This window comes from Manacus candei, unplaced genomic scaffold, assembly GCF_025592945.1.
Source record: "Manacus candei isolate 608988 ecotype Guabito, Panama unplaced genomic scaffold, ASM2559294v1 h1tg000024l, whole genome shotgun sequence".
NCBI classification, from domain to species: Eukaryota; Metazoa; Chordata; class Aves; order Passeriformes; family Pipridae; genus Manacus; species Manacus candei.
Genome location: NW_026138072.1, coordinates 3,168,797 through 3,195,800, shown reverse-complemented (window position 1 = coordinate 3,195,800; position 27,004 = coordinate 3,168,797). Strand labels below are relative to the sequence as shown.

General features: G+C 37.1%; 1 protein-coding gene across 9 annotated transcripts in view; it reads right to left on the bottom strand.

Annotated features, from left to right (window-relative positions):
• Positions 1 to 10,664: 10,664 nt before the first annotated feature.
• FCHO2 (FCH and mu domain containing endocytic adaptor 2) overlaps positions 10,665 to 27,004 on the bottom strand; it is an 81,769-nt gene continuing 65,429 nt past the window's right edge. For 4 of the 9 annotated variants that reach the window (XM_051788378.1, XM_051788380.1, XM_051788381.1 and 1 more), the window contains 7 exons: positions 22,890 to 23,001; positions 22,139 to 22,294; positions 21,059 to 21,191; positions 18,024 to 18,223; positions 15,857 to 15,921; positions 13,192 to 13,356; positions 10,665 to 12,950 (listed from right to left, as the gene is read on the bottom strand). In XM_051788378.1, coding sequence (XP_051644338.1) covers positions 12,928 to 12,950; positions 13,192 to 13,356; positions 15,857 to 15,921; positions 18,024 to 18,223; positions 21,059 to 21,191; positions 22,139 to 22,294; positions 22,890 to 23,001 — 854 coding nt within the window. In that variant the 3' untranslated portion in view covers positions 10,665 to 12,927. Of the gene's footprint in view, positions 12,951 to 13,191; positions 13,357 to 15,856; positions 15,922 to 18,023; positions 18,224 to 21,058; positions 21,192 to 22,138; positions 22,295 to 22,889; positions 23,002 to 27,004 lie in introns of those variants that run through there. The other 5 variants (XR_007904663.1, XR_007904664.1, XM_051788382.1 and 2 more) reach the window with 4 other exon arrangements.

Below are 27,004 nucleotides of genomic sequence, written 5' to 3'. Positions count from 1 at the left end.
TATATGTCAGTTTCCTAATACCTGACTCTGGTTCTCTTGTTTTTCCAATATAGAGCTTAAATAATTAATAAAAACATTTCAGTATGAAGTACTTTGTCAGGCCAAACTTCCTTCAGTTGTCTGATACTTTTAAACTATTGCTGCTGTGATATATGTTCCGTCTCTTTTGCTGTTATATAAACAGTTTTTTCATTTTATGTAAATACTTCTTGTACCAAATCTAACATGTCAAGAATTTCAATTTAAAAACAACAACAAAGCAAAACCAAAACCAAAAAAGGTCACTCTTAACAAAAGTTAACAAGCTTGTTGGCTAGTATCTACCCAAAAATGATTTCTCTCTCCAAAACTTGTCATCAGCCTTTCCCCTCCATCCACCAGTTGGGTTTCTTGTAGTGTTGGGCTTATGGATTTGATCCCCATGATGAAAGAAGGGATTTCAGGGACATCAGTCTTCAGTTCTTGAGATTCTGACTCAGCCTGGTATTAGTTCTGAGTGGATTAAGGGGCTGTTGATTCCTGTCATGGGACTGCAGTTACAAAAGTGAAATCTTGAGCCATATCCTGTGATTTGACAGGAATTATTTTTTAACTATATTTTTTTTTAACTTTTAACACAGTAACTGTTTAAGTACAGATAATGAGTATTTTAATTCCGAAGTGTAAGTGGTAATATTTGGCAAAAATGGAACCACATTATGTTTTGCAATACAGAAAAATACTAAGAGAGTTGTTTGTGTTAAGTCTGGACAGCATTGTATAACAATAGTTTTTGGATGCTAGTGGTAGTAGAGAAAATTAAGTATTTTTGACTGGCATGGAACACAATCCTACAGCTATGGAAAAGTGCAGTACATTCATAGCTGGAGTATGACAGAGAATCCAGAACTACCAGAAAATCATTGCTTTTGAAATTATTTCTGGGGTCGCAGTCAGTAACACTTGTGAAGACACTGACAAGAAGAATAGCATTTGGGATGATGAGCAGAGAAATACAGTGGTTGATGATTTATTGACTGGAAATCAGTTGAGGCTATTCTGATGGAAGCCACTACTTAAGGCAATAATCCGATGAAATATAAATGGAAATTACTAACTTCTCATTCCTCTTTTTTTTTTAATTGAGCAAACATGCTTATAAATGTTTGAACTGTTTGAATTGTTTGACTAAAGATGATGCTCTCTACAAATGAGGGCACAAGTGCAGTAACTAAGACTAAATACTGGTCACTTCTAGATTAAGATTCCACTGTGCAGAAGAGATGTTAATCTGTTGTGAGCAATATGAGATGTGTCGATAAAACCACAGCTGTTGAAATTAGACGTGCGAAATACTGGATGTGCAGAGATTGTGCTTTAGTTCAAAACATTAAGCATGATCTGCAGAACCTTTTCAGATGCTTGAAAACAAAGCAAGAAAATTCAGGCTGTCCTAAAGTGTCCTGGTGAAAATGTAACTACTAAAGAAATACCTAGTGTTTTTAATTTACAGCACACTTTGAAGCTTTGTAAAACATCTCTGAGTCAAGGCAGATGCTACTTGCTTTGTTTCAGTCACAGCTAACCTCTTCTTAGTATGCTTTGAAGCAAGAGCTGCTGAAGAGCACATGGAATAAATGCATAGTAAATTTTAACTTATAAATTGCTACTTGCTTGCTGTGACGGTGTGGACCAAATGAGATGATGATGCCCAAGTCCAGAGTGACCCAGTCCTCCAGCTCCCATTAAGTTCTGTACAGCCAGTTCACAGCAAACAGTCAGTGTGCATAGGAACTGCAAAGCTCAGTTGAATAGCTAAGAACTGTGTGTTTTGCTTTATTTAGGTTCTGGTAGAGTCGAAAGACTTAGAAATACAAGGATATAAAATGTTTGTTTTATTAGGATTGTCAATAGTCAGAAGTGACAAAAGCATTGCTGTCAACATTCAGTAAGCTTTGGACCAAACTTAATTAACCCTGAAATAGTTCTCTGCAGTTTGGCAAATAGCTACAAAAGAATCACAGAAAAGAGTATCATGCTGACTATACTGGAAGGGAGGGTGAATGAGGTACTGGCACCCTCCCCACAAAACAGCAGCCAGCTGAGTCTGTGGCACTGTGCTCATGCACCATACCCTAGTGACCTGTGAAGATCCCTCCTCCAGGAGGAACTGAGAAAGACCCAGTAAGAAGACCAAGCTGACTGTTCTCTTCAGAGCCTGGGCATGCTAGTGGTGTTCATGACCTGGCTGATGGTCACTGTCTCCTCTTCCTAAATCTTATTTCCCACCCTTCCTGCTCCATCCTTTTAAAAAGTGTCTGAATGGAACAGTCTTATTCAATATGTCTGTTAGTAAATCATGGAATCACAGAATTGGAATGGTTTGGCTTGGAAGGAACATTTAAAGGTCATCTAGTTCAACCCCCCTGCAATAAGCAGGGTCTTCTCCAGTTAGATGAGATTGCTCAGAGCCCTGTCCCATCTGATTGTGAACGCTTCCAGGAATGGGGCACCTACCACCCAACTGGGCAAGCTGTTCCAGTGCTGCACCACCATCATCATAAAAAATCTCTTCCTTATATGTACTCTGAATATACCCTCAATTCAGTTTAAAACCTTTATCCTATTGCAATAGACCCTGATTGAAGGTCTATACTCATCTTTCTTATAAGCCCCCTGTAAGTATCAAAATGAAGTGAGAGACAAGTGATTAAAAATTAATGAAATTCAAAGAGGTTATTCATTAACCATCATAAAAATCAAATAGCTTTGTTTTGGCCAGGAGAGGTAGATCCATATCTCAAATCTGCATCTTAATTTTTTGGATTTGCTTATTCTGCTTGCATTTGACTTTTAAGAGAAAGGCATGACAGCTATTTCAGCTGGTGGCACTGGTAATGCATAACCTGTTGCACTGCACTGTGATGGCATTGGGACGAGGAAATGAGGATAAGCCCTGTGAGTGCTCTTACATGCTACATCCATCAGAATAGGGCAGAAAACCCTTCCCTGCTGAAGGCTGTGCTGCTTCTTGCAGTCAGAAATTTAATCATGCAGAAAGGCAGCTTTGTTGTGCTGAAGAAGGAAGCAAAGAGGGATGCAAAGCTCTTCTACTACTTCTCATCCAGTGCATGCAGAGATCCAGTCTGGACTTGAGGAAATATTTCCCCACCTCAGCTGTGCATATTTGAAATCTTAAAAACCACGTAATTTTCTGTTTAAGATTTCATCATCAGTGCCCTTCTTTAAGAGGAACACAAGGCCAGTAGGTTGGATATACACTTAACCAGAAAAAACATGCACGTTGACAGTGTGTCATTGACTGAATTCAATTAAATTTTAAATGTAAATTAGTAAGTTCAGGAGAAAGGACTTCTTTCTACAACCCCTCATGACAAGAAAGACCTTGAAGTGCTGGAGTGTGTCAAAGAAAGGCAACAAAGCTGATGAAGGGTCTGGAGCAAAAGTCTTATGAAGAGCAGCTGAGGGAGCTGAGGTTGTTTAGCCTGGAGAAAAGGAGGCTGAGAGGAGTCCTCATCAGTCTCTACAACTACCTGAAAGGAGATTGTAGTGAGGTAGGTTTGGGGTTTTTTTTTCCTTCTTAAATATATTATCATAGTAGTGTTATTGCCTTCTCTGATTGGCTCATCCTTGCCAGCAACAGGTCCATCTTGGAGCTGGTTGGCATTGGCTCTGTTGGATATGGGGGAGGCTTCTGGCAACTTTTCCTGTATAGTGCTGTTGCCACACGTGGAATACTATTTCTCTACCTATGTGCATTTCAGCTATGATGAAGTCATTTCTTAGGCTTTGATAGTATAAAATAGACCCAAGTCACTGGTATTCTATTCCACTCAATTTGCAAGTCCCATGGGTTTTTTTGAATACTCTTCATATTGAATTTAAAGTGAGGTAAATGGATTAGTATTAAGATTAATGTCTCTACCTCTGCATTTTACATGTTAGTGCATCTGGTTTAAAAATTAAAAAAAAAAGAAACAAAGACTGTTAGCTTAATCATGACCAGTACTTTCAGGTATAATTATAAATTATATTTTATTTAACCCCAGCGTAAGGTTTTTTTTGTTTTGTTTTATGGGTTGTTTTTTGTTTGTTTGCCTGTTTGTTTTAGGTGATGTAGAGAGTTCCCTCTAGCCTCAGATCTTCTGTCAGAAGTTCTAGCCCTGGATGACTTCTAAGAATAGTTCAGAAACATCCTTAGTTATCCCAAAGTGATGTTATTTTGTCCTTATTTATCTAATCCTAAAGTATCTTCTCGCCATATTGGATGATGGCTAAATGATTAAAAACTGTTTGCACTTGAGATCTAGCTGAATTTTTTCTCCTCCAACCTTTTGTCATCTGCAAAACTTCGGTTTTTTTAACATCAGTAACTGGAAAAATATGAAATATTATGAAGTCTGCAGGAGTCCATCAGAAAGGTGTTTAAAGTTGATTCCCTCTTCAGTTAGATCTTGAGACCAATTTTTTAATCTGTTATATTCTTGCATTGCTCTAGTTATAAATCAAATATTGTATACTTCTAAATCAGGCATCTTACATAAATGTTTTTTTCCTCTGACCCTATTATTCTTATGATCCAGATTTTCAACCTAAATTAGTTTAAGACCTCTATTCAGTACATCCATGATTGATACTAATTATCTTAAGTTTTTTTTTTTAATTTTCTCACTAAGTTCTATATTACAGTTATTTGGATTGACACCTTTTTTTTTCTTTTTTTCTTTTTTTTTTGTAACAATGTTATCTTTCTTGTAATCTTCTAATACTTTCCAGCATTTGAGAGTCACTGAAATAAAAATTAATGATCCATAGTATGGCTTATTAAACTTACTAAATTCTTGGATGTTGTTTATCTGATATGATGATTTAAAAATATTTAGCTTTAGTAGATGATGTGTTAATATCTCTTTTAGATACTGTTGGATTGCAAACTATTTTCACCATGTGACTACATGATCTAGATATCCTTTAAGAAACGTGGCAAAATATTTATCAAATACTTTTCTTTCTCTCTCTTTCTTGTTTTTATTGATTCTGGCATTTCCAGCTAGTATGGATCCCAAAATACAGTGGAAGTTAAACATTTTTGTTGCTGTTTTTTGGAACAGACTCCTTTTTATCACCCTAAAATGATCACCCTTAAACTATCTACACATACTTTCCTACCCCCTGTGTTTAATTTGCTTTTCTTATCAATCTCTTATTGTTTATAACTTCAGGGTTTATAGCCACTCTTAAGAGAAGTCTTCCATTATGTCATTGGAGCCAGCTGTTTTTAGCTTCCCTCTCTGACTGTGATTTAGTGAACAGGTGGCCTGGGCTGGTGATGTGTTGTTTCCTAAAGAGATCTCATTCCTATCCCTTCTCTGCCCTTAGTTTGGGAATTCCTGTGTCTGGTGCTTGCTACAAACTGGTTCAGTTGGCTTAACTTAGCACAGATATTTTCTGGGTTTGACATATGTCTGTGGGTAAGTTGAATCACAAGCAGATATGATGCATGGCAGAGGTGGTAAAAGGTGTGGTGAGTGAAGATGGAGAGCATAGTCCACACCCTCTGATAATACTGATTGTTTGGCGACTGCATTAGAGAGTGTTTAATTTATGTTTACTTCTTTCCACAACCTCTATGCTCCAACCTCCACTTTTGAGCTCATTTAGCACTACAAATGAATTTTGCCCATAATCTGCTCCCAGCCAGCAAGCATGGGAGCTTCTGGAGAGTCTAAGACCTTCCTAGAGGAAAACAGCTGCTGTACAAAAGCACTGAATTTCTCAACTCAGGAAAGTGACAGGCCAAAGGGAATCTCCAAGATTAGGTATGGTTGACAGCAGATCGCTCAAATACTAACAGTATCTCTCTAAGTCAAGGTGTAAGCAGACTGTAAGTAGCTCCAATATGACCCTTACCAGCAGGCACGTGTTTTCCTGATTTAAAAGTAAATCTTAACTACAGCAAGGAGGTGTCATGCTGTGTGCTTTATTTTGTAAGGAAGACATCAGTTTATTCACTGTAGAAATACTCCCACATTATTTTTAACATATTCCTCACCTTGACCTGATTGCTACTATTACCATAGTTGGATTATAGACATGACAGTGGAGTGTGTACAAGATGCTGATAGTTTTCTCTGTAGATCCAATAACATCTAAGGACAAAAATGAAAGATGTACCTGATGTGATCTAACATTTATTTGAATCATTACTTGCAAACATCTGGTTAGATCTGGTTGTGTATATATTGTAAATGTACAATTCAGGCATGTCTTTAAATACAGCTAATGGCAGAAATAAGAATTCAAAACCTACCTTGCTGTAGAAAGGTGAAAAAGGCATTGCGAAACTTTAATGGTGGAGATATAGAGCAAGTAAAGAATGCTTTTAAAGGTTAAGGAGAAGATCCTTTAACTAAAGGGAAGTGTCCAAAAGAGACTTAACGAGAATTTTAACAGACTTGGTAAGCAATCCTTGGACTAGTGTTCACTATGAACACTAACCAAGGTCTTAAAAATATTCTACAATTTTCTTAATTCCAGAAAGGAAAAAAAAACAACAACAAAACAACAGAACAGACCACGGGCATTTGAATGAAGTAGCAGGAGATTCCAAAAGTTAGCATGTAACTTTTACAGGGTTGTTGCAGAAATCTGTCTTGTGTTCAGACAGCATTGTGGCTATTGTGACTGCACAGTGAATACTTCAGAGCTTCTGTGTAGCCTACTGGTGCTGCTTGACATAGGAATCTTAAGATTTGCTCCAGACACTACAATAATGTCTTGTAGGCTTTTGTCAGTAGTTGAAATAGAGAACATGTCTTCTGGATACTACTGCTCATTTATTGATGACCTAAATAGGAGGTATAGCTGAGTCTATGTTCCCCTGGGCTGGGAAGGACTCTTTAAGGGTAAAACTCAGATTTTTTGCTTATAAACTGATGTTGAGGTAACACACACCACTTAAAGAATGATGTAACATTTTTTGAAAGCTGCTTTTCAACATGTGATTAGAGTTGGCTTTTCCTAACCATCGGTAGCATGAAAAGCAGGAGAGTGCACTGTTCCTGCCTACATAGGGATGAATTGCTTCCTGAAACACAAATTACAGTTTTACTCTTTTTGACCAAAACCAGGTTACCGTAGGACTGTTTTAAGATGGATGATCACTTAGAGGAGACTAGAAGATGCTATTTGCCAAAACCCTCTGAATTCTAATGTGCATTTTTGTGGTATCTCTTGGGATCAGCTGGCAAAAGTGCTGCGACCCTGAGCAATCTGGAAAGGTTGCTCAGGAAAATGGGGGTAGAGGTTCCACGTTTCTCCCTCTGGAAACTCATTGTTGCCTATAAGCAAAGGCAGATACTTAGGTGAACTGTGCTCCCCATGCTCACCCAGCACTGAATGCAGTACTGCCAAGTTCTAGCTCATAGCTGGGTGGACAGAGCAGCACTTCTTACAAGGGAAGGCATCCTCCATGCTCTCCCACAGTATTCAAGATACAACTTCTGTTTTGAGAAGGTTGAGGTCTTCTCAAACATCTTGCAAAACTTCAAGAGAGTAGCTCTAATGGCCTATCATCCTGAATTTTATTTATTTTTTTTTTAATTTCAACTTCTCTATGGGAAAGTTGTGGCAAATATCTATTCTCCCCCTTAATCTGAAGGGAACACTGGAGCCCACGTTTGTTTTTCCCGGTAATTTCCTTCTTCTCTCTCCTATGAGTATAGTGTTTACTCTATAATACCTAGAGAAATTATGCCAGAGTAACAGTGTGTTTGTCTGAGGCTGAGTTTCTTGTCCTAGATGTATAAGATGCAATCCTTAAACTGAGAAATCTTTTGCATTTTAGTCCTTAAATAAAACTAAATTTATTCTGTAATCTCACTAGTTAGACATCCAGCCTACTGTTCCTTATCAAGTGACTCAGAGCATAGAAACGTGATTTCAGCAGGGGAAAGGATGTGGCAGCATTTGGCCCACAGGAACAGACTGGTGAGACTGCAGAGCGATGTCAGCTGCAGAGATGGCAGACCACAGTCAGTCCTCTTGTGGTCACGTAGGTATTTAAGTACTTAATATGTTTTGTCAATCTAGGAACTGCTCAGAAGCAAGAAGGGACTTGTGTACATATGACAAGGGATTCTGACCTGTGGAGGATAAACTTGCACTGAGGAATGAGATCAGGTGCTCAGGGGCTGAAAGCTATGTGTGTTCTCTGTCAAAATCCATGGTTGTATAAGGTGTCAGAGAAGAGAGTTCAATACAGGTGGAAGGTAAATAACAGTTTCTGAGCTTGGGTTGTTCTGTTTTGGGTTTTTTTCCTTCTCAAGTTGCACTGGTGCATCTGGCCTGGATGCAATGTCATCACTGGAGCAGCCTTAGTATTTCTGTATTAGTGATGACTATTCATATAACCTACCAATGACAGTAGTGGGAAGCAGAAGAGAAGGCTGTGGTTATTATATAAGTAGCTTATCAAACAGCAAAGCAGGAGGGGACATCTGGAGGGGAGAACCAGCAATTGTAAAAATGAGCTGCTTCCTTTACCAGCATGGAGAAAGAATTGAGTTGTCACTGAACATATTACCACTGCTAATCTTCTGGAGCAGAAAACATGACTTAGAAAATGAGAACTCCAAGTAGGAAGCCTGGGAGATGCCAAGAGGAAAAGCTGAATCAGAGTGGTGAATGATTTGGCAGGATTTATGTCTGATGATTATTGAATTTTTATAAAAAACTGCTGAGTTTTAGTAGTAGTAATAATAATAATAAAAGTAATAATAATAAAGTTACAGAACAAGATTTCTAAAAACAAATACAGCTGGGACAATGTCAAACAAAAATAGTATTTTAGGTTACAATAATTAAAATAGCCATCCCAGATTTAAACCAGAAAGAATGGATTCTGAGGGCAGTGAAAGCAGCTAGAGAAAATGCAGAATTAAAGTATTAAGTGTTCAATAAGTAATCCAGAAGAGGCCTCTTGTGCTTTAAGATTACTTTATTCTTTTAAGACTGTATGCTTTCTATTGGTTATTGAACAAATTAAGGGAGAACGCAAAAATCAACCTATTAGTAAGCATGGAGGTCAAACTGAGCTGAGGAGGAATATTTGGTGGTGTAATAAATAGTATGTAGAGCTGAAGATAAACATTAAGTTTTCAAATGAGAGACGTAATCAGTCCAATCAATGGCACCATACAGTAAATATGTGATCTACTGCTTTAATACCTTGAACTGTTTTTAGCTTATGTTATCCTTGGAGGAATTCCTGACTTTTTCCTTGAATGCTCTAAAGTAAAACTGCCCTTTCATAACAACTGAAATGGAAACCATTTATCTAGAAATTCCATGAAAATAAAAGGTACACAGATATTAAGATGCCTATCTTAAGCTTCACAAACATACAAGACTTGAAATGTCACCCTTTTTGGCATGATGCAAGACCTTCCTTTCCAGTTAGATAGCAAATCTCAACACGGTTGTAATTCTCCTGCTGTTTCAATTCTTAATCAAATAGCTTACCTCCTCCAAATACCCTACATAAATGTTATTTTGCAGTGGTAGAGGTAGTCAGGTTTGCCTGAAAAACTACCTGATCATGTACTTAAATAATCAAAAATCTGCTTGAGCAGTGTAGATCCAGTTTGCAGTAGTTATGAGGAGTACATGGGCACAAGTCAAATGTTAACAGACATGCCAGAGCAGTCTCTGTCGAATCTGTTGCACTTTAAGTTCAATGAATATTAAAAGAATTGGGCAGCACCTTTTAACATCCCTAAAAAATAACTCAGGATCCTGGGGGAGCAGAAAGCAAATGTCATGTGAGCTCTCTGAGGCTCTAGCCTGTTCTCTGGCCACTGCTGAAGACAGACTACTGGGTTAGAAGGACCACTCAGCCTGAGCACCGAGCACTCGCATTCTTCACTCCTGCCTGCCCGCAGACGATTAGAATCAAGCCCTTGGACTATTGCTTCCCTGTGCGACAAGATGGTACCTCTATTGCAGTGATATTCAACCAGCTGAGAAAGTCAATTTAATAAGTCATTATTTATGAAACTTCTGTAAGCCTTGGGATTAGTAGGAAACAAACAGATTCAAGCACATCTGTTCAGTTTCAACTTTTGCTCCTATGCCCAAAGCTTAGAAGGGCTGCTGAAGCAGTGTGTAAATTGCCTACTCTTTTTGACTAGTAGAACCTAAGAAATCAGGAGGAATTACTTTAATCTTGTCACTAATTCTTTTCTTGCAGACACAACAAAATATAGGGTTATTAAGAAAGACAGGGAATGTATAGCATTTGATAGCACTATTTACAAAGAGCAGCTCATGTCTACAAAGTTGAGATTTTTCTCAAAATATCTGCAGATTTGCCTAATCTAATTTATTAGTTAATCATATCAGTTGAGTAAAGGCATGGGCCATTATAGACATCTCAGGCATTCCAGTTTAGTAAGGATGCAACTCTTTGTAGAAGTCATCTTTCCATTCACTTTCTCTGTGGTGTTTTTAAATATATAAGAGTTCATAATTATCTCTACCCTCTACCACTTAAAATCAATTAACACTTTTAAAATGTTCAATATAGGCATAGTTTTGCTGTATTACCTTACTGCTTAGAAGATCTGCGGAACTAACTGCAAAAGTACAGGCAATATAAATCAGTCTTTAAATTATATATTACATGTTTATTATGGGTGCAAATTTTTTAAAATTTACATTTTATGAAAATTCTGAAGTATTTACAATTTTTGTAAGATAAACTTGTATGCTCTAATTTACAGTCTGATGTAGCAACAATTCATAAAAATTCAGATCCTTTAGAGTTGTGTTTACAAATTAATTTTCTTAGGAGGCAGCTACAAGGGATATTGCTGTATACACAGGCAAGAACCAGCTTGCTACATACTTCTTTTTAATATCAGATAGCTACATGTACTTTTTACATTGTTCTTGAGTTTCTTTACAAAAATGCGATATAAACTTGTATGGCTTCAAAATTGTAACCTGCACCCAACACAAATGTATGTAAAAACATCTGAATGAAGGCTAGTTTAAAAGTGCTGAAACATTAACTACTTCATTTAACTTAGGAATTAAAGTAATACTTGATTAGAAATTGAAATAACAGTTTGGTTTTCATTTATGAAATATTGTCACATTAATCAGTTTGATTACAAAGCGGTTTACAATTTAAATTCCAGTAAAAACACTGTACCATTTTAGGAGTTATAAATTCACCACCAATAAGATTAGCAAATTAGGAGCCAAATATACTCTTCCAATCAAATCTACAGCACAGTATGTTCTTAGTATTAACAATGGAATTCTCATCTGCAAAAGTGTGTAGTGTACATTAGAATTTGTGTAGCCTCTACAAAGGCATAATTTCTTGTAAAGCTTCAGCAGTTCATTTCACTACTGGCTTTGCATGAATTAACTCGAGCACATTTTACTGTTTTAACAGAGAATTTGAAATAGATACTAGTACTCTAAATATTCATTTGAAATTCCTCTATGAAGATTATTGAATTATCTTGCCCCAATGCTTTTGATTTCAGCACTAAAAAAACCCCCTTGATAATATAAATACATAAAAGATTTTCTAAATTACTGACTTGCTTTAAAAAATATTAATGATGTCACTTCCCTCTGCCTAGGCTGTGGCAAGCAGATTAGATGACAATAGAAATATTAAAATTGGTAGTTATAGAAAAAAATTAATGGACAAGTCAGTATTTGTCATAATGCTGCCATAAAATACTCCTCCCAAAGTACTATGAGAACTTTCACATCACACATCCCCAAAAGCACTCAAAGTCTAAAGACTTACAGTCAAAGTGAAGAGTAATGCTGTTTGCTTCTAGAGTTTGCTTTTACTGTCTTCAGTAATTTTTCAGGATTCTCATCTTTGGTGACAATAAAGTTACTTAATGAAAGTTTCTGAGTCCTGAATGATGCATCTCCCTTTACTACAGCCACATTTTATTGTGGTTACCCCATGAGGAAGTAATTCAATATTTTAAACATCTTTTAAAACAAACTCCATTATTTGCAAATCTGCCTTTGAAATAAATCCCAGTGAAAGGAATTTTTATAAAATTGTATGTATAATACAAATATCATGCTTTCTTCATGAAGAGCTAAACTCTGAAAAAGGAAATGAGGCACGTGAATATCAAATTGGATAGGCACAGGCTTTTTTGAAAGGCACAATTGTTATGCAATTCATATAAAAATAAATTAAAATCTACAGCGTCGCAATCACAACGCCCAAAAAATTTACCAACTGCAGAAGGAAATCTCTGCTGTGTTTTGCAATTTTGTAACACATTGCACTTAGGGAAAAAAACCCCTTTATAAAACAACTTACATGTTAATAATATATGATACAGGGGAATGAAGTTACTTTTCCTTTATACATCTCTAACTCAGCTGGTTTTGTGGCATCGGTGGACAGAAGAACTACACGAGACTTAGCCTCTGCTATCTTTAAAAACTGGCAATTAAAAGCTGGCAATTAAAGAATCTGAAAAATTAATATTAGTTATGGAAAGCTCAAATATTTCTTACTTGCTGTCCTACATTTTAGGTTTAATGTTTACAGTACAACATACAGTTTCATACTTTCATTACAGCTGTGGATTACTATTTTGACTTCATCTATATAAATTTACTAAACTGTCAACAAATTATCCCAAATATTGCAGTTGATCATTTACAGACAGTGTTGAAGTTAACTTCAGTGCTATTGTAAAGTAATAAAAAGTTTTCAAATTGACTTTCAAAAGTGCATTTACTTTCTGTAGTTTAGCCTCAAAGTAGATAACATTTTGGAAAAATTAATGCGTATTAAAATAGTGTTTGAAAAGTAGAGAGGGCGGAGTGGGTTTCTTGCACTCCTTTGATCCGATGACTTTCACAGGTACATCAACAGTCTGCCATATACCGTCCTGAAAAACAAAGGTAGGTTTTTTTTCAGTCAGTAGATAAACCACATTTTGTCAGTACTTTCCTTGGAGCAGTTTGAGTAACTATGGAAAAACAAAAAACCTATGAAACACTTGTCAGAGATGTTTTAATGAAAAGTAACTATTTACACATCATCACTCATTTAACAGTATCATATTTTAGAATTTAACACTACAGAATGTATAATAATAATTTGAATATATAAGCATTTTAGTGTCTTACCAGTGGCAAATCTCTTCTTGAGAAGGGAAAGCCGATAGCCAGTGCCTACAAGCTCCACATCTACTCCTGAAAGGGTGCTTCCTTCACTGATGAATTGCACTGCAAGTGTTGCTGGTTTACTGGGTCCTCCTGAAAGTTCAAATTTTGCCCTGAGGGATCCAGAACCTATAAAAACAAAACTGAAAAGTTGGTTGTTTTGCAAGAACAAAAGGATCTCCCAAAATTCTTAGTAGTAAGAAGTGTAACTAACATTGTGACCTTTGAGACCTATTCCTATTGGCAGTCCTACACAAATTTTCAAAAGAGATGAGAGGACAAGTCTGTTTTTTCCAATACTCTGTTTAAGACAATGACCAGGGAATGATTTAAAGAGAAAAAATACACATTTAAATCAGTGACATTAGTGAATGATTTAAAGAGGAACACATACACAGAACGTGTGCATCAGACAGCCTAGTAATTACTTAATGACTTAAAATACCTGATTGGTCCCTGTAATCATAATTTATGTTTGCTGGTCTGTAAGTACTTAATACCAGCTATCTCATGGTAGAAACTGTCTGATATATAGATAAGTGGGACATATCTGCTTTTCAGTAGCAGATTTGAAAGTATTTCAGAATACTTAAAAATTGTCATGGTCTGTCTGCATGAAAGTGCAGGAACGAAACCATTGAAGAAATGCAGCTATACAGTAATGTACCCAGAGGAAAGAAATTACTCTTTTTCTAATAAAGAAAAGGTCTGATTAAATACTTTTCCTCACAAATTTCAGTTGATTTTTTCAGAGACACTGGTGAAGTGTCATCACCTTGATATTATTACAAAGCATCAATAGGTCAAAATTACTTCAAGTACATTTCTGTAGTCAATGAAAGGCATTTAAAAAACCCCACATTGTTGCTAGTTTCTAGTTTTTAAACAAGTCTTTTCTTGTTCTTGCAAAAGTATGCTGGGAAAAATGAGATTTAAATAATTAATAATGGAATAACAAATGTCAAGTATTTTTACTTCTGTAAAACAACTTGCTATTCCTAGTCAATAGGAACTGCTAAAGGACAAAGCTAATTAGTAACTGAAACGTTACTGAGGTAAAAGCCGGTACTAAATTAATGTCTTTTATGCAGTGGCTTGTTTTTGATAAATTTAGCTTAAGACCAATTTTATTTCTTCAGTAGGTCTGTTGTATTTTGACTAAACTGGAACTTCTTTCCACCGTAAGTACTGAAACTCATATATTCAAGTGCTTTGAAAGTTTGTTTTATCTCTCTCCAACTGACAGATTACATAATGTGTTGGACCATAAAAGACCCCAAAACATTTTATCACTATCCATCAAGACTTCAAGACATTTGTCCTAATATTGACAGCGTTTGTGCAACTTCTTTCTCCGTTTCTGTAAGTGTAGGACCAGCATATTGTTACTTCCTCTTAAACACTACCTTGAGATTACTATTGTGTATATACTCAAAGAAAAGATGAAGAAAGATGGTGGGAAGAGAAGGAATATAGCTGAAATAGTGGAATATGTGCAAGTCTGTTGTCAACACACAAGGTGCAAATCATATCACAAACAGCCGATTTTACGAATGCTCTGCAGGTGCAAAGTTGCTGCATCTGCCTTTCAGTATGATTTTTTTCTTTTAAAAGAAGCTGCACAGATTGGAAAAGGAAAGGAGGGAGGAAAAAAAGAGGGCTATTTCTATGTAATCTTAATAGAAGACAGACAGAAAAGAACTGTGAGGTCAGTGAAGGACAAAGTCCACTAGACTACAGTAACCACCTCTGTCCAATAAAATTCTCTCTGATTTTGTTTGAATGATAATCACAACCTTGCAGCCTTTGCAGGAATAGAGATCATCTTCCCTTTTCAGGCTTGTGATTTTTAGATGAAACCAGTCACATTTACAAGCAAATCTGTGCTTTCACAATACTCTTCACTAAATTCTTAATAGGATAAAGGCCTTTCCTTTACACTAGAGTTCATTTCTCCACAGAGGCTTTGAGGATGAGATGCTTGCCTTTGGTTCCTGTACTACTTCAGAAAAATATTGCACCTGCAGAGACTGTAAGGGCTGTGACATCAACTGGAGCTCAGAGAAAAGCAGCTGGGCAGAGGACAACTATTGGTACCTTACACAAAACTGTATAAATTACTACTCTCATCAGATGTGCATAGATTCATTTTTTTCCTAGAGTCATTATGGTCAAAACCAAGACTCAAAATGTTGGTCAAGAATCATCTATCTCAGCACACAATTTCTGGATTATTTTTTTTCTTTCCTACAGTTCTTCCACTTACCTTCTTCAAATTTATTTAAATTATCTGTGTGTGGATATTAAACCTATTTTCATTTGAATAACTGCTCGCTTCCAAATAACATGAATGCAATAATTTTCTACCTGATCTAAACTCCATTTTAGAGCTAACTGCTTTCAGGGGACTTCATTATTTTCCATTGTATAGCTCATTAATAAATTTATATTTTGACATCTCACTATTAATGGAATCTCTCAGAAGACAATTAATTGACAAGGCAACAAACTGCTAAATAGGATACAGCATGAGAAAATGTGTAAAGAGGCACGAGGGTGTAGAAGCTACAATGATTACTTTTTTACTATTAAAATTTTCTGTACAAGAAAACAAAAAAGTATAACTTGCCTCCATTCTCAGACTTCTCTGAAATGCTAGATATTTTCCAATATGCTTTCATCTGGTCTGCATTCCTGTAAGAGAACGGTAAATTAGTTATAGGCACCAGTTTTAGCACATTATTTCCCTTGATTGCACTGGTATGTTACAGACATTTCTAAATGGAGGTCTATAAAAAATATTTGCTCATTTTAAGGTAAGTCTGTGGAAAACTGCAGTAGGAAAAGAGGAAAAGAGAAGGGAGCATCTCCATTGTTCCAGAACAATGGAACAGAAGTATACACTTCTTTATACATCTTATACAACACTTTTTTATACATTTAACACTGTGCTATGTTCCCACCTATGGCTCTTGTGGTGGTTTGGGGGACAGCTCTAAAATTCAAGATCCTCTGCAGTCTCAAAGGGTAAGTTACCCTGGAAGTAGTTTGGAAGCTATGCCTTATGCTTCATGATGATGGTAGGAGGGGGAGCAATCTTGATTGCTCTCCCCTTTGTGAGAGTCCTGGAACCATGAAATTTATTCCATTTCCATTCTAGTAAAACTAATTGGTGTGACACACTGTTTAAGCTAACTTCAGACACTGTAAAGGGGCAGCGAAGGGCACCAAGCACAAGAGTCTCTAAGCTGACAGGGCATTTTAACTCCCGGAGCACTTTCCAGCACTTCCATCAAAGGAAAGTCAACAACTTATAGCCGTGAGCAGCATGAAGTGCTGATAGGTTTGAAATTGCTCTTGGCATTGATGCAGCAGGACTGAAATGCTCACATAAGTAGCACAGATGGTAGCACTTACTCACAAGAGGTCAAGACATAAAGCATTTATTTCTAAAAAAAGACCAAAACCCCACCACCTAACCCACTAGACCAAGCAGGTAGCACAACACAAATACTAGAGCTGCCTGGGACATAACTGAATTTTTTTTTTTTTTTTGGTCAGCTTGCTAGGCTCAAAATTCTGACTTTTGGTACTTGCCTAGGTGAAAGAGAGAATTTGGACTCAAATTTCCTAATCTGATGAATCAGTAATGCAACTGTCACTAAGTCTTCCCTAGCTGACACTAGGTCTTCTGGGTGGCTGTTCCTGCTTTCACTCAGGCTTCATTATAGAGGGGTTTATGGGCAGGGAGATGGGCTTCACCAGACAGTGTAGTCATGTTGTTCAGGCAGGATTCTGAACCTGTCCTTGCTTAGAATAAGCTTAAGATCTTGGTTAAAAGTAACATTTCCTTGAAATACCAAGTTAAGAAAGATTTGGTCCTGCCCAGGATTTTTCTTCACTTAAAATGATACTGTATTACTACTTTGTCCAATTAACACCTTTAAATGTGTTGCCTCCAGAAACATCAGAATCTACCTGATAGAGGTTTATTTTTCTTCTAAGCCTTGCTTTTTAAGGTAAACTGATCGAGAAGAAACAATGTTAACAAAGCCTGACTTCCTTCAATTTGGTATTCTTTGACTTCTTCATGTTAAAAAGATCCTCTTCAAAATAAACTGTCCAGGATTTATATTGCAGCTGGGTAAGTTCTTACGTGACACCAAAACACAGGCACAGTGATTGAATTCTGCTTTTGCACCAGGGCTGTACTGCTCTGCTTGTTTTCACAAACTTGTAGTAATGTAACTACTCAAGATCTATGTTTCACTTCTAAGTGTTACTTTAAATGCAGGCTTATAAAGTGGTAGCAGATAGCTCCTAGTTGGATCATAATCTGCATTGCACTTGAACTGAGAGACAATGCTAACTGGCCCATGGAGAGCTCCTCAGTTACTGAGGTTTGTTTTAAACAATCAGGAAATCTTCTTAAGAACTGCATTTCTGATACTTTATATAATCCATATATATGAATATATTTATACACACATGCACAAATTGGTTTTTATCCATTTCAAATTACTGTATTAAAATTGTCTGTCCTATCTATTGGCCAAAAGAAAGCAAACATTGGAAATTTCATAATGGGATTGTGTTATTACACATCTGGGATGGGTGCATATTGTCTCATTTTAGTCTATATGAACTAGCTGCATGTGATCTGTTTCAGACCAGAAAATATCTATACACTTGATACTACACATATTGCTGTTTTTTCCTATGAAATTTTTTTGCCTATGACATCAGTGAGTGCACTGAAATGAATCTGAAAAAAGTACTGAAAGTATTAAAATTACCATTTTGCAGGTGGAAGTGACTGCATGTTTATTACTCCTCCATCTACTGGTACCACAACCTGGACATTAGACAGCATACCAGGCACATTCATAGACTCTGGATTGTATTTATAATCCACTCTCACATCAGTAGTGCTAGCATCACATTTCCAGTAAGTTGCAAGATTCAATGGAGTAGACTGTATGCCATTTGAAGATACCTGTGAAAGAATAAACCATTGACAGCAGCTTAATTAAAATATTCCCCTTTTAGGCAGAATTAGGGGATGACTGTAACAAACACAACTCTAAATACTGACAAAATATCAAGAGAACAACTGACCTTAGAGTCCTTAATCACAGAATTCTGAAGAATGTTGCAGCCAAAAGGAATTTTTGTTATTTTAATTTTAAATGAAATAGTTAAAGAAAAGGTTTAAACTCCTTCTGGCCTATGAGGTTCCTCCCTGTTCTTACTTTTATAACATTTTGTAAGCTTTGTTTTTGTCTTGTGTTCTGCCTTACACAAGCATGCTTGCAGCAAAATGACTTCAACCATAGCAGTTGTGTGCCATGCCAATTTAGCTGCCCAAGCAGCCAGCAGCAGACAACAACACCTGTCATCATGGGACAGGCAGCCAGCAAAATAGTTCTTACCTATTCAAAGCATTATTTTCGTGCTGCAGAAGGTTGAATGCCATTTCTGTAGCTAAGCTTGTGCTACTGTCCTGATGCACCTCTATCATGTTCTCAGCCTATCTGAGGAAGCTTCTATGTCCTGGTGCACACTCTCACCTTTCCTTGGCAGCCCAGAACCTTTTCTCTCTGCCTGGGCTTCCATGTGCCAGTGCCTCATTTTTCCACAAAGAATCCACAGTATTCATCTCAGCCAACTAAAGAAATGTTTTGTTCCTTCCATTTTTCTCAGGAATTCTATGTGCCTAACATGCTTTTTGTAGATTCAGTATACCAAGATTTTAGACCATATTGGGAGGATGTGGAAACTACAATGGTATGAATAGGTAGACTGACAGCTTATTTTCAGGGTGTTTTTGTGGGTACAGTTGTCTCGGATATCCAGACATTTCAATGCAGGCATATCCCTGCCCCAGATTCATTCTCCATTGAGGTGAATCTGCCTTGAATATTCACAAAGGCTTTTTATTAACAGCCAGAACATATCTCACTGATTCACACAATGGCTGAGGTTGACAGGAACCTCCCAGAGGTTGTCTGGTCCAACTCTCCTGCTCAAGCAGGGCCATCTTGAACCAGCTGCCCAGGACCATGTGCAGATAACTTCTGAACACTTGCAAGGACAGAGACTTCACCACTCCCCTAGGCAACCTGTGCCAGTGCTCAGTCACCGTCACAGGAGAAAAATGTTTCTGGCTGTTCAAAGGGAATTTCCTGTGCTTCAGCATGCCTCTGGTTCTGTCACTGGGCACCAGTGAAAACAGCCCAGCTTTGTCCTCTGTGCATTCTCCCTCAGGTATTTATACATATTGATGAGGTTTCCCTGAACTTTCCCTTCTCCAGGCTCAGCCTTTCCTCATGGGAGAGATACTCCAGTCCCATCATCATCTCTGTGGCTCTTCACTGAGCTCTCTCCAGTCTCACTTGCAATGGGCAACCCAGAACTGGACACAGCACTCCAGGTGTGGCCTCACCAGTGCTGAGTGGAGGTGAAGAATCCTCTTCCTTGACCTACTAGCAATACTTTGCCTAGTGCAGCCCAGGAGACCATCTGCTGCCTTTGCAGCAAGGACAGGTTGGTTGGCTCATGTTCAACACAGTGTCTCCCAGGTCCTTTTCTGCCAAGCTGCTTTCCAGCTGGTTGCATGGAGTTGTTCCACCACAGGTGCACTGCTTGTTGAACTTCATGAGATTCCTTTCAGCCCATTTCTGCAGCCTGTTGAGCTCCCTCTGGAGGGCAAAATGACCCTCTGGTGTATCCAGAGGGTCATTTCTGTTCAGTGTTTTCAGCGAACTTGCCAGGGGTACACTGCCCCATCATCCAGATCATTAATGAAGCTATTAAATGGTAAAATCAGTATTGACCCCTGGAGTTTAGTCCTAGTTAACAGCCTCCAGCTAGACTTCATGCCACTTGGTGGGCCCAACTGTTCAGCCAGTTTTCACTTCAGTGTCTGCTCATCCAGCCTGTACTTCACCAACTTCTCTGTAAGGATTCTGCAGGAGACAGTGTTGAAAGCCCTCTTCAAGTCTAAGTAGACAATATCTACTGCTCTACCTTCATCCACTGGGGCAGTTATGTCATCACAGAAGTTTATCAGCTTGGTCAAGCATGACTTTCCCTTAGTAACTTCATTCTGACTACTCCAGTTTTATTATACTGTGAGAGGTCAGAGTGTCTTATGTTCTCAAATAGAATCACAGAATGCTTTGGGTTGGAAGGGACCTTAAAGAACAAATAGTACCAACCCTCCCTCACCATAGGCACAGGTAACTTTCAGTACACCAGGCTCAAAGGCCTATACAGCTTGGCCTTGAACACTTCCAGGGATGGGGCATCTATAACTTGTCTGGGCAACCTGTGCCAGTAATTCACCACCTGCCGAGTAAAGAATTTTTTTCCCAATACCTAATCTGAACCTACTCTCTCTTTCAGTTGGAATCCATTACCATATATTATAATTCATCAGCTACAGCATCCTAAACTTAGGCAATTGTAAAATCAAAGACAGTACAAGTACAAACTAAAACAAGCCCCCACCAAATCTTAAAGGAAAATTTGATTTTGCTAATATAAAAAAAAAAAAGCAGTGTTTGAAGCTTGCATGCATGAATTGGACTGGTGCATAAGCAAGCTGAAACAGGTCCTGAATCCAAATGAATGACATGAAGCATAGCAGGAATGTGTTAAGCCTAGGCAGAGTCTAGGCATTGTAAGCAGTGACATACCCAGAACTGGTCTAGATGAGGGATGACAGTTCATCTGCATTCTGGCAGACAAAGAATTATTCTTTTAATTTTGGGGTAGATATCAGATCTGGAATGCCTTAAAAAATTCCAAAGGAAAAAAAAGTGTTTACCTGATACTTTAAAACGTCCACATTGTAATAGGATGCAGATGGATTCTGCTCTGATAATTTCTTGAGGTAGACAGTTATAGCTTGCATGTTCATCCAAAAATCCTTAGTACTGGAGTCACTTTGTGACTGATCACTACAAAGAAAGATCACCAATCAGGAGTGAGGTATTACACCACTCAAACAAGAATACTAGACATTTTAACAATTTGAAAAAAGTGCTTTTTCAGTATAATTCACTCTGTCAAATACAGCTCTGCTAACATTTCAGTTTTAAACTGTCATGTCAAACAGCAATTTAATGTTGACATGAATCATTCCTTATGTTAAGAATGAATGATCAAAATGAAATTAAATTAAAAAACCCAGATGCATATGGTTTGATTCATTATTTCAGTAATTTAAAAAATTCTGCATTTAAAAGCATTTAACTAGTTTTCAAAAAATTTCTCCAATAAATGAAATAGAACATATCTCTGGAACATATCTCTGCTAAAAAATTCCAGCTTTTCCTAATTTTTTAAAAAACAATATCTCCAAGTGTGATTTCAACAATAACCCTACTCAATCAGCAAACTTTTTTCTTACAAATTCTCCCAAGCATGCTGCTACATGTCTGAGAGACAGTTATGTAATGAATCTGATTAGTGCAGAAATTATTTAGTTTAAAAATACACTCATAGGTGACAAATAAGAGTAGGTGAAGCTCCTACTCCTTGTTTTCCATTTAAGGCTCCTACTATTTGTTTTCCATTTAAGGCTACTGTTTCTACCATAGTTACTATAGTTACTACTGTATATAAAAATAATTTATAAAATGCATAAATATAAATTATACAATGCACAGCTAAAATTACAAAATATTTTCTATGGCTCCTGTTATATCAGCACAAGTTTCAAGGCAAGTAATCACTGAGATTTTTAATGATGACAGTGCAGAGAACTAAGCCAAACGATTAATTCAAGAAAATAATTATATGTAAGTAAATCAACCAGAATTCTATAAAGAATTCTGATTTACACGTACAACTCATATTTTATAAATCATGTAGTTTAAAATTATGTAAAAAAAAAATACAAAACCTGTATACAAGTTGTGCATTTGGAAGAATCTGTTCTAGTTTGCTTGTGTTTTTTACCCTGAAGCAGAGCACAGCAGGAGATGGGTTGCTGGTGAAGACTTTAATAATCCCACTTGGGAATGATATTGTCATATCACCAGTAATCTTCACAATACATCTAAAAGAGAATGAAAACATCAGTTTCATTGCAACTCATTAATTGCCTAGTTTTAATATTAATTTTAAAGCAAACATTGTATTTGCACTATCTGATGAACTGAATTAAAACCAGAAAATCAATCTCAAATGAGGGCAATGTGACAATGTACTGTCACTTTCAATTTGGAAGTAAGATGAAATAAGTAAAGAAAAGAAGTTTAACTGCTTAAGCATACAGTAGTCTTGGTGGATATGTTTTGGGCTTTGAAAACATGGTACAGCTATGCTTAGGCAAGGCCTAAGTAGCATAGCAAGGGATGTGACAGAGGGAATGAGGTGCTTATATCTGTCCAAATTTACATGTAGTACATGATAAATATCCTTGTCATTCTCAGTGTGAACACATTTCTGTAAAGTAGGTATATATGAACTCCTAGCAGGATGTAGGCCAGCACAGAGCAATAAGCCACTCTTGTCATTTATACCAGGGGAAAAAACCCATTTTGAATCCCCCTCCTAAGGTATTACATTTTCCCCCAAAATATAGCAAATAGACTCAGTGTCTTTTCTTATTGTAACTTATTACATTCAAAACAATTCACTATTTAACTAACTTTGTGGGATCTGCTCCTTTAAAGTAGGCGTTAACAGATTCAGTAAGGGCTACTGCAACAGGCAAGGTGTCCTGGTTTCCAAGGCTGACAGGGCTGGGACCACGTGAAACACCTAGAATACATACAGTGTATAGATTTAATTTTCAAAAAGCTTAGCGATAGATTTCAGAATGGTTGACTACATCTGTAATTTTCACTAGAGGTTACTGCCATCAAGGTCACAGCAGCATCTGAAGTATTACTTGAAAAGTATGTAGAAATACATAAAAATAGTACAGTACAATTGTACAATCAGGAACACAGGGCTATCAGTAGATTATGTAGACAGACACAAGGAAATACATATGAGGCAGAGGAACACTGCATTAAAATGGCCACTGGTGAAAGTGAAGTCAACAGACCCAAAGGAAATAAGACATTGACTAGAATGCTTTAAAAAAAACCCCTACTGTATGCTTTTTGTATGGAAAAATGTATGATAAAATGGTCATAGAAATGCAAAGAATTTATTTACAACAAGAATGAACTTGGATGCAAATACATCAATATTACACCACATAAGTGAACTGTTGAATATCTTTTAACTTTTTCAGCCAATAAACATTACAATTCCCAACCAGAAATTGTTGGAGAAGTCTTCATTTTTTTTTTCTTGTGCCAACACAACACAATTCCAATACAGAAATGCAAAAATCAACTCAGATCTCATGCTAAGGCATTTTGAAATAATTTGTTGTATAAACAACTGATGAAATAGGTTGTCACTGGATTTTATTTTTCACAAATTTTCTACATGTGTACTGAATATAAAAGACAATACTGGAAGTTTTGTCTTTTTCATTAGTGAAGCAGCGTAGTAGAGAGCATCTTACTAATTTTTTTTGTCCCACTGCTAAAGTGGCCTGTACCACACAGTATTATCTACCACAAAGGAGGCACAGTCTTCATCTTTTCATAAGCAAATTGAGAAATTTCTCTTTCATATCATAAAGCAGAAACAAAATGCTTCTATATAATACTGCTCATGGCATATTAAACTTATTTACTTTAAAACAGTGGCTGTCCTTCCTGAGCTCTTTCAGAAGCAAAAAGTAAGGTATGACCTTGTTCTTCACAGAAGAACTAATATCTCATATTAAACCTTAAATTCAGAGATAAGTAAATGAAGTAGTAACAAAAAGAGAGCAAAAGACAGAAGTTGGTCTAATTCTACCTCATACCTCATTCTCATACATCACAATTTCTTACCTAAGACAGTAAAATGTTCAGAATACTTCTCAGCACCATGAAAACATTTGTGCAACATTTAGGCCTCTTTAGATCAAAAAGATCTAGTCACAGCTGCTGAAAACCAAAAATTCTTAGAAGAATGAACTATTATGATGCTGGCTACAAAACAGATTTATTTAGTTTTTCTCAATGTGAACAGTAGGTTAGACAATACATGGATCATGTTTCAAAGTTTTTTCTCTCCCTGAAAATGACCAATAAAAGTTGTGATTCCAGAAATCATTATTTCAAGAAGCAAACATGCAATAAAATAATGAAGTTCTGTTTGATGAACTAGAAGTTCTGTTTGATGAAATACTGAACTCCAGAATTATTCTTCACTAAAGCCAAAATATGCACTCAATGAAGGTAGTAATACAGTTGCTGAGCTATTCTATTGTCTTTTTCCCCCAGTTTAAAAAGGAACAACAAACAATTGCAGAGCAGACTGGATTACCTTGCATACAGGAGTATAAATTATTTTAAAATTTTTTACTTAATGGCCTTGTGTACATTTTTATATTGATATTTGAATATCATGCAAGTAATGCAGATGTATCAATTATTATTCCTATTGGTAAAAGACAAATACTGCTTTCTTGACTGAAGAGTGAAATTCATTAGAAATACTAACATTGTTTTTACTTTTTTTTAGGAAACACCACAGCAAATACATATTTCTCTGAGTTCTATTTTGGGGATTACAAATGAGATATCTTCTCTTTTACGTGCTCTGTTTCCACTGTTGGTCACTCTTTGATTCATAAAAATCTATGCATTCTCCTAAAAACCAATAAATGGAAACAAATAAATTGCTATAAATTCAATATGGCCAAGTACCAGCTCTTGCCTTTGGGTCACAACAGCCCCAGGCAGTGCTACAGGCTGGGTGAAGAGTGGCTGGAAAGCTGCCTGGCAGAAAAGGACCTGGGGGTGCTGGTCCACAGTGGCTGACCATGAGCCAGCAGTGTGCCCAGATGGCCGAGAAGGCCAGTGACATCCTGGCCTATATCAGCAGTAGTGTGTCCAGCAGGACCAGGGCAGTGATTGTCCCCCTGTACTCAGCACTGGTGAGGCCGCACCTTGAACACCGTGTCCAGTTCTGGACCCCTCACTCCTAGAAGGACATTGAGGTGCTGGAGTGTGTCCAGAGAAGGGCAACAGAGCTGATGAAGGGTCTAGAGAGTAAGTCCTATGAGGAGCAGCTGAAGGAGCTGGGGTTGTTCAGCCTGGAGAAAAACAGGCTCAGAGGAGACCTTATTACTCTCTACAGTGACCTGAAAGGAGCAAGGGTGTGAGTCAGCCTTATCTCACAGGAAACTACTGACAGAATAAGAGGATATGGCCTTAAGCTGTGCCAGGGAAGGTTCAGGTTGGACATCAGGAAGAATTTCTCCACTTAGAATGGGCTGCCCATGGAGGCAGTGGAGTCACTGTCCCTGGAGGTGTTCAAGAAACAACTGGAGCACTTAGCATGGTTTAATTAGCATGGTAGTGATTGGTCAATAGTTGATGATCTTGGGGGATTTTTCCAACCTTCATGATTCTACCATTCCATTCCATAAAACAAACATAACTGCTTAATCTAACTCTGGAAGTCATCCTTTTGTCACCTTGCTGCTGAAAATACAATTCAATGCAGCAATATCCAGCTTCAGGGTCTTCCATGTCTGCTGTGAGGTCTCAGAGGAACAGGATATCACAGAGCTGCACCAAGGTGTCATGGCTCCAGCTTAGGCTGAAGCCCAGTGCAAAGTTCCAGTTCTACCACCTTTGGCAGTGACAGAAAAGTTGTCTTAAATGCCCTGACACCTACCTCAGCCTGACCACCATTACCAGCCCCTGAGCTGTGCTGACATAAGAGCTAGTGACACAACCATACAAATGGTTGCATTGACACACTCAAGGTGCAGACCAAAACTACAAAGCAAAAGACTGCATTGTTGGTCATAAAAAGGGCAAATGAATAAACCTGATCAAATGGTTTTAATTAAGTTTAGGAAAAAAGATTCAGACAATTTTAATATTGGCTAAACAGCTGTCATGAAAATAAAATTTATTTTAAGAAAGTGTTACCTTTATTATGTCTATATTCAAAGATTTGTATTCTATGTAAATATACAGACATTTTTACCTACTTGTGTTATGAGAATAAGGATTGTCAAGTTAAAAACATATTCATTTTACTTGAAAGAAAGTAGTAATGACAAACTGAAGAAGCAAGGCCAAGTTTCAGCTTGTCTGCGGAGCAGGGAAGGGGATAGGCAGAAGATTATATTATATAAAAGTGGTTATATCGAGTTTCGGTGATTTGAGAAACATATAACTTGTTAAGTAGTTGAGATTTCAAGCCATTTGTATCTGCCAGATACCATCTAGAGAAACTTGTTTCAAAAGAAATACAATTTTATTAGATGTAGTGAATTAGGATGATTAGTTGAGACATAAATCTGCTTTGAGTACAATACCTGGTGGTGTCCCACTAAGCTTTTCAATTGTAGGAAGATTTCGAATCAAAAGATCATCCTCTATTACATTTAAATGAAACAAAACATTGCAAGAAAACAAAATATTTCAAGCAAAAATAGATGTTAAAAATTAATGTATTAAAAAAATACTTCACAAATTAAATTAAGGCTAAAGCATAAAAAAACACTCAGTTATGCATGCCTTAAAGTTCTCTTGGATAAAGACAATAAGAGTCAACTCCCCATTATTCAGGACAAATGGGGTACAGGAAACACTGGACTGTGCAAAAGTCAAAAGAATACATACAGTATTTCAGAGTATATTCTCATGCCCCAAAGTCTTTCAGCTCTCTGCACTGACCTTCCTCTTTTTCCAGG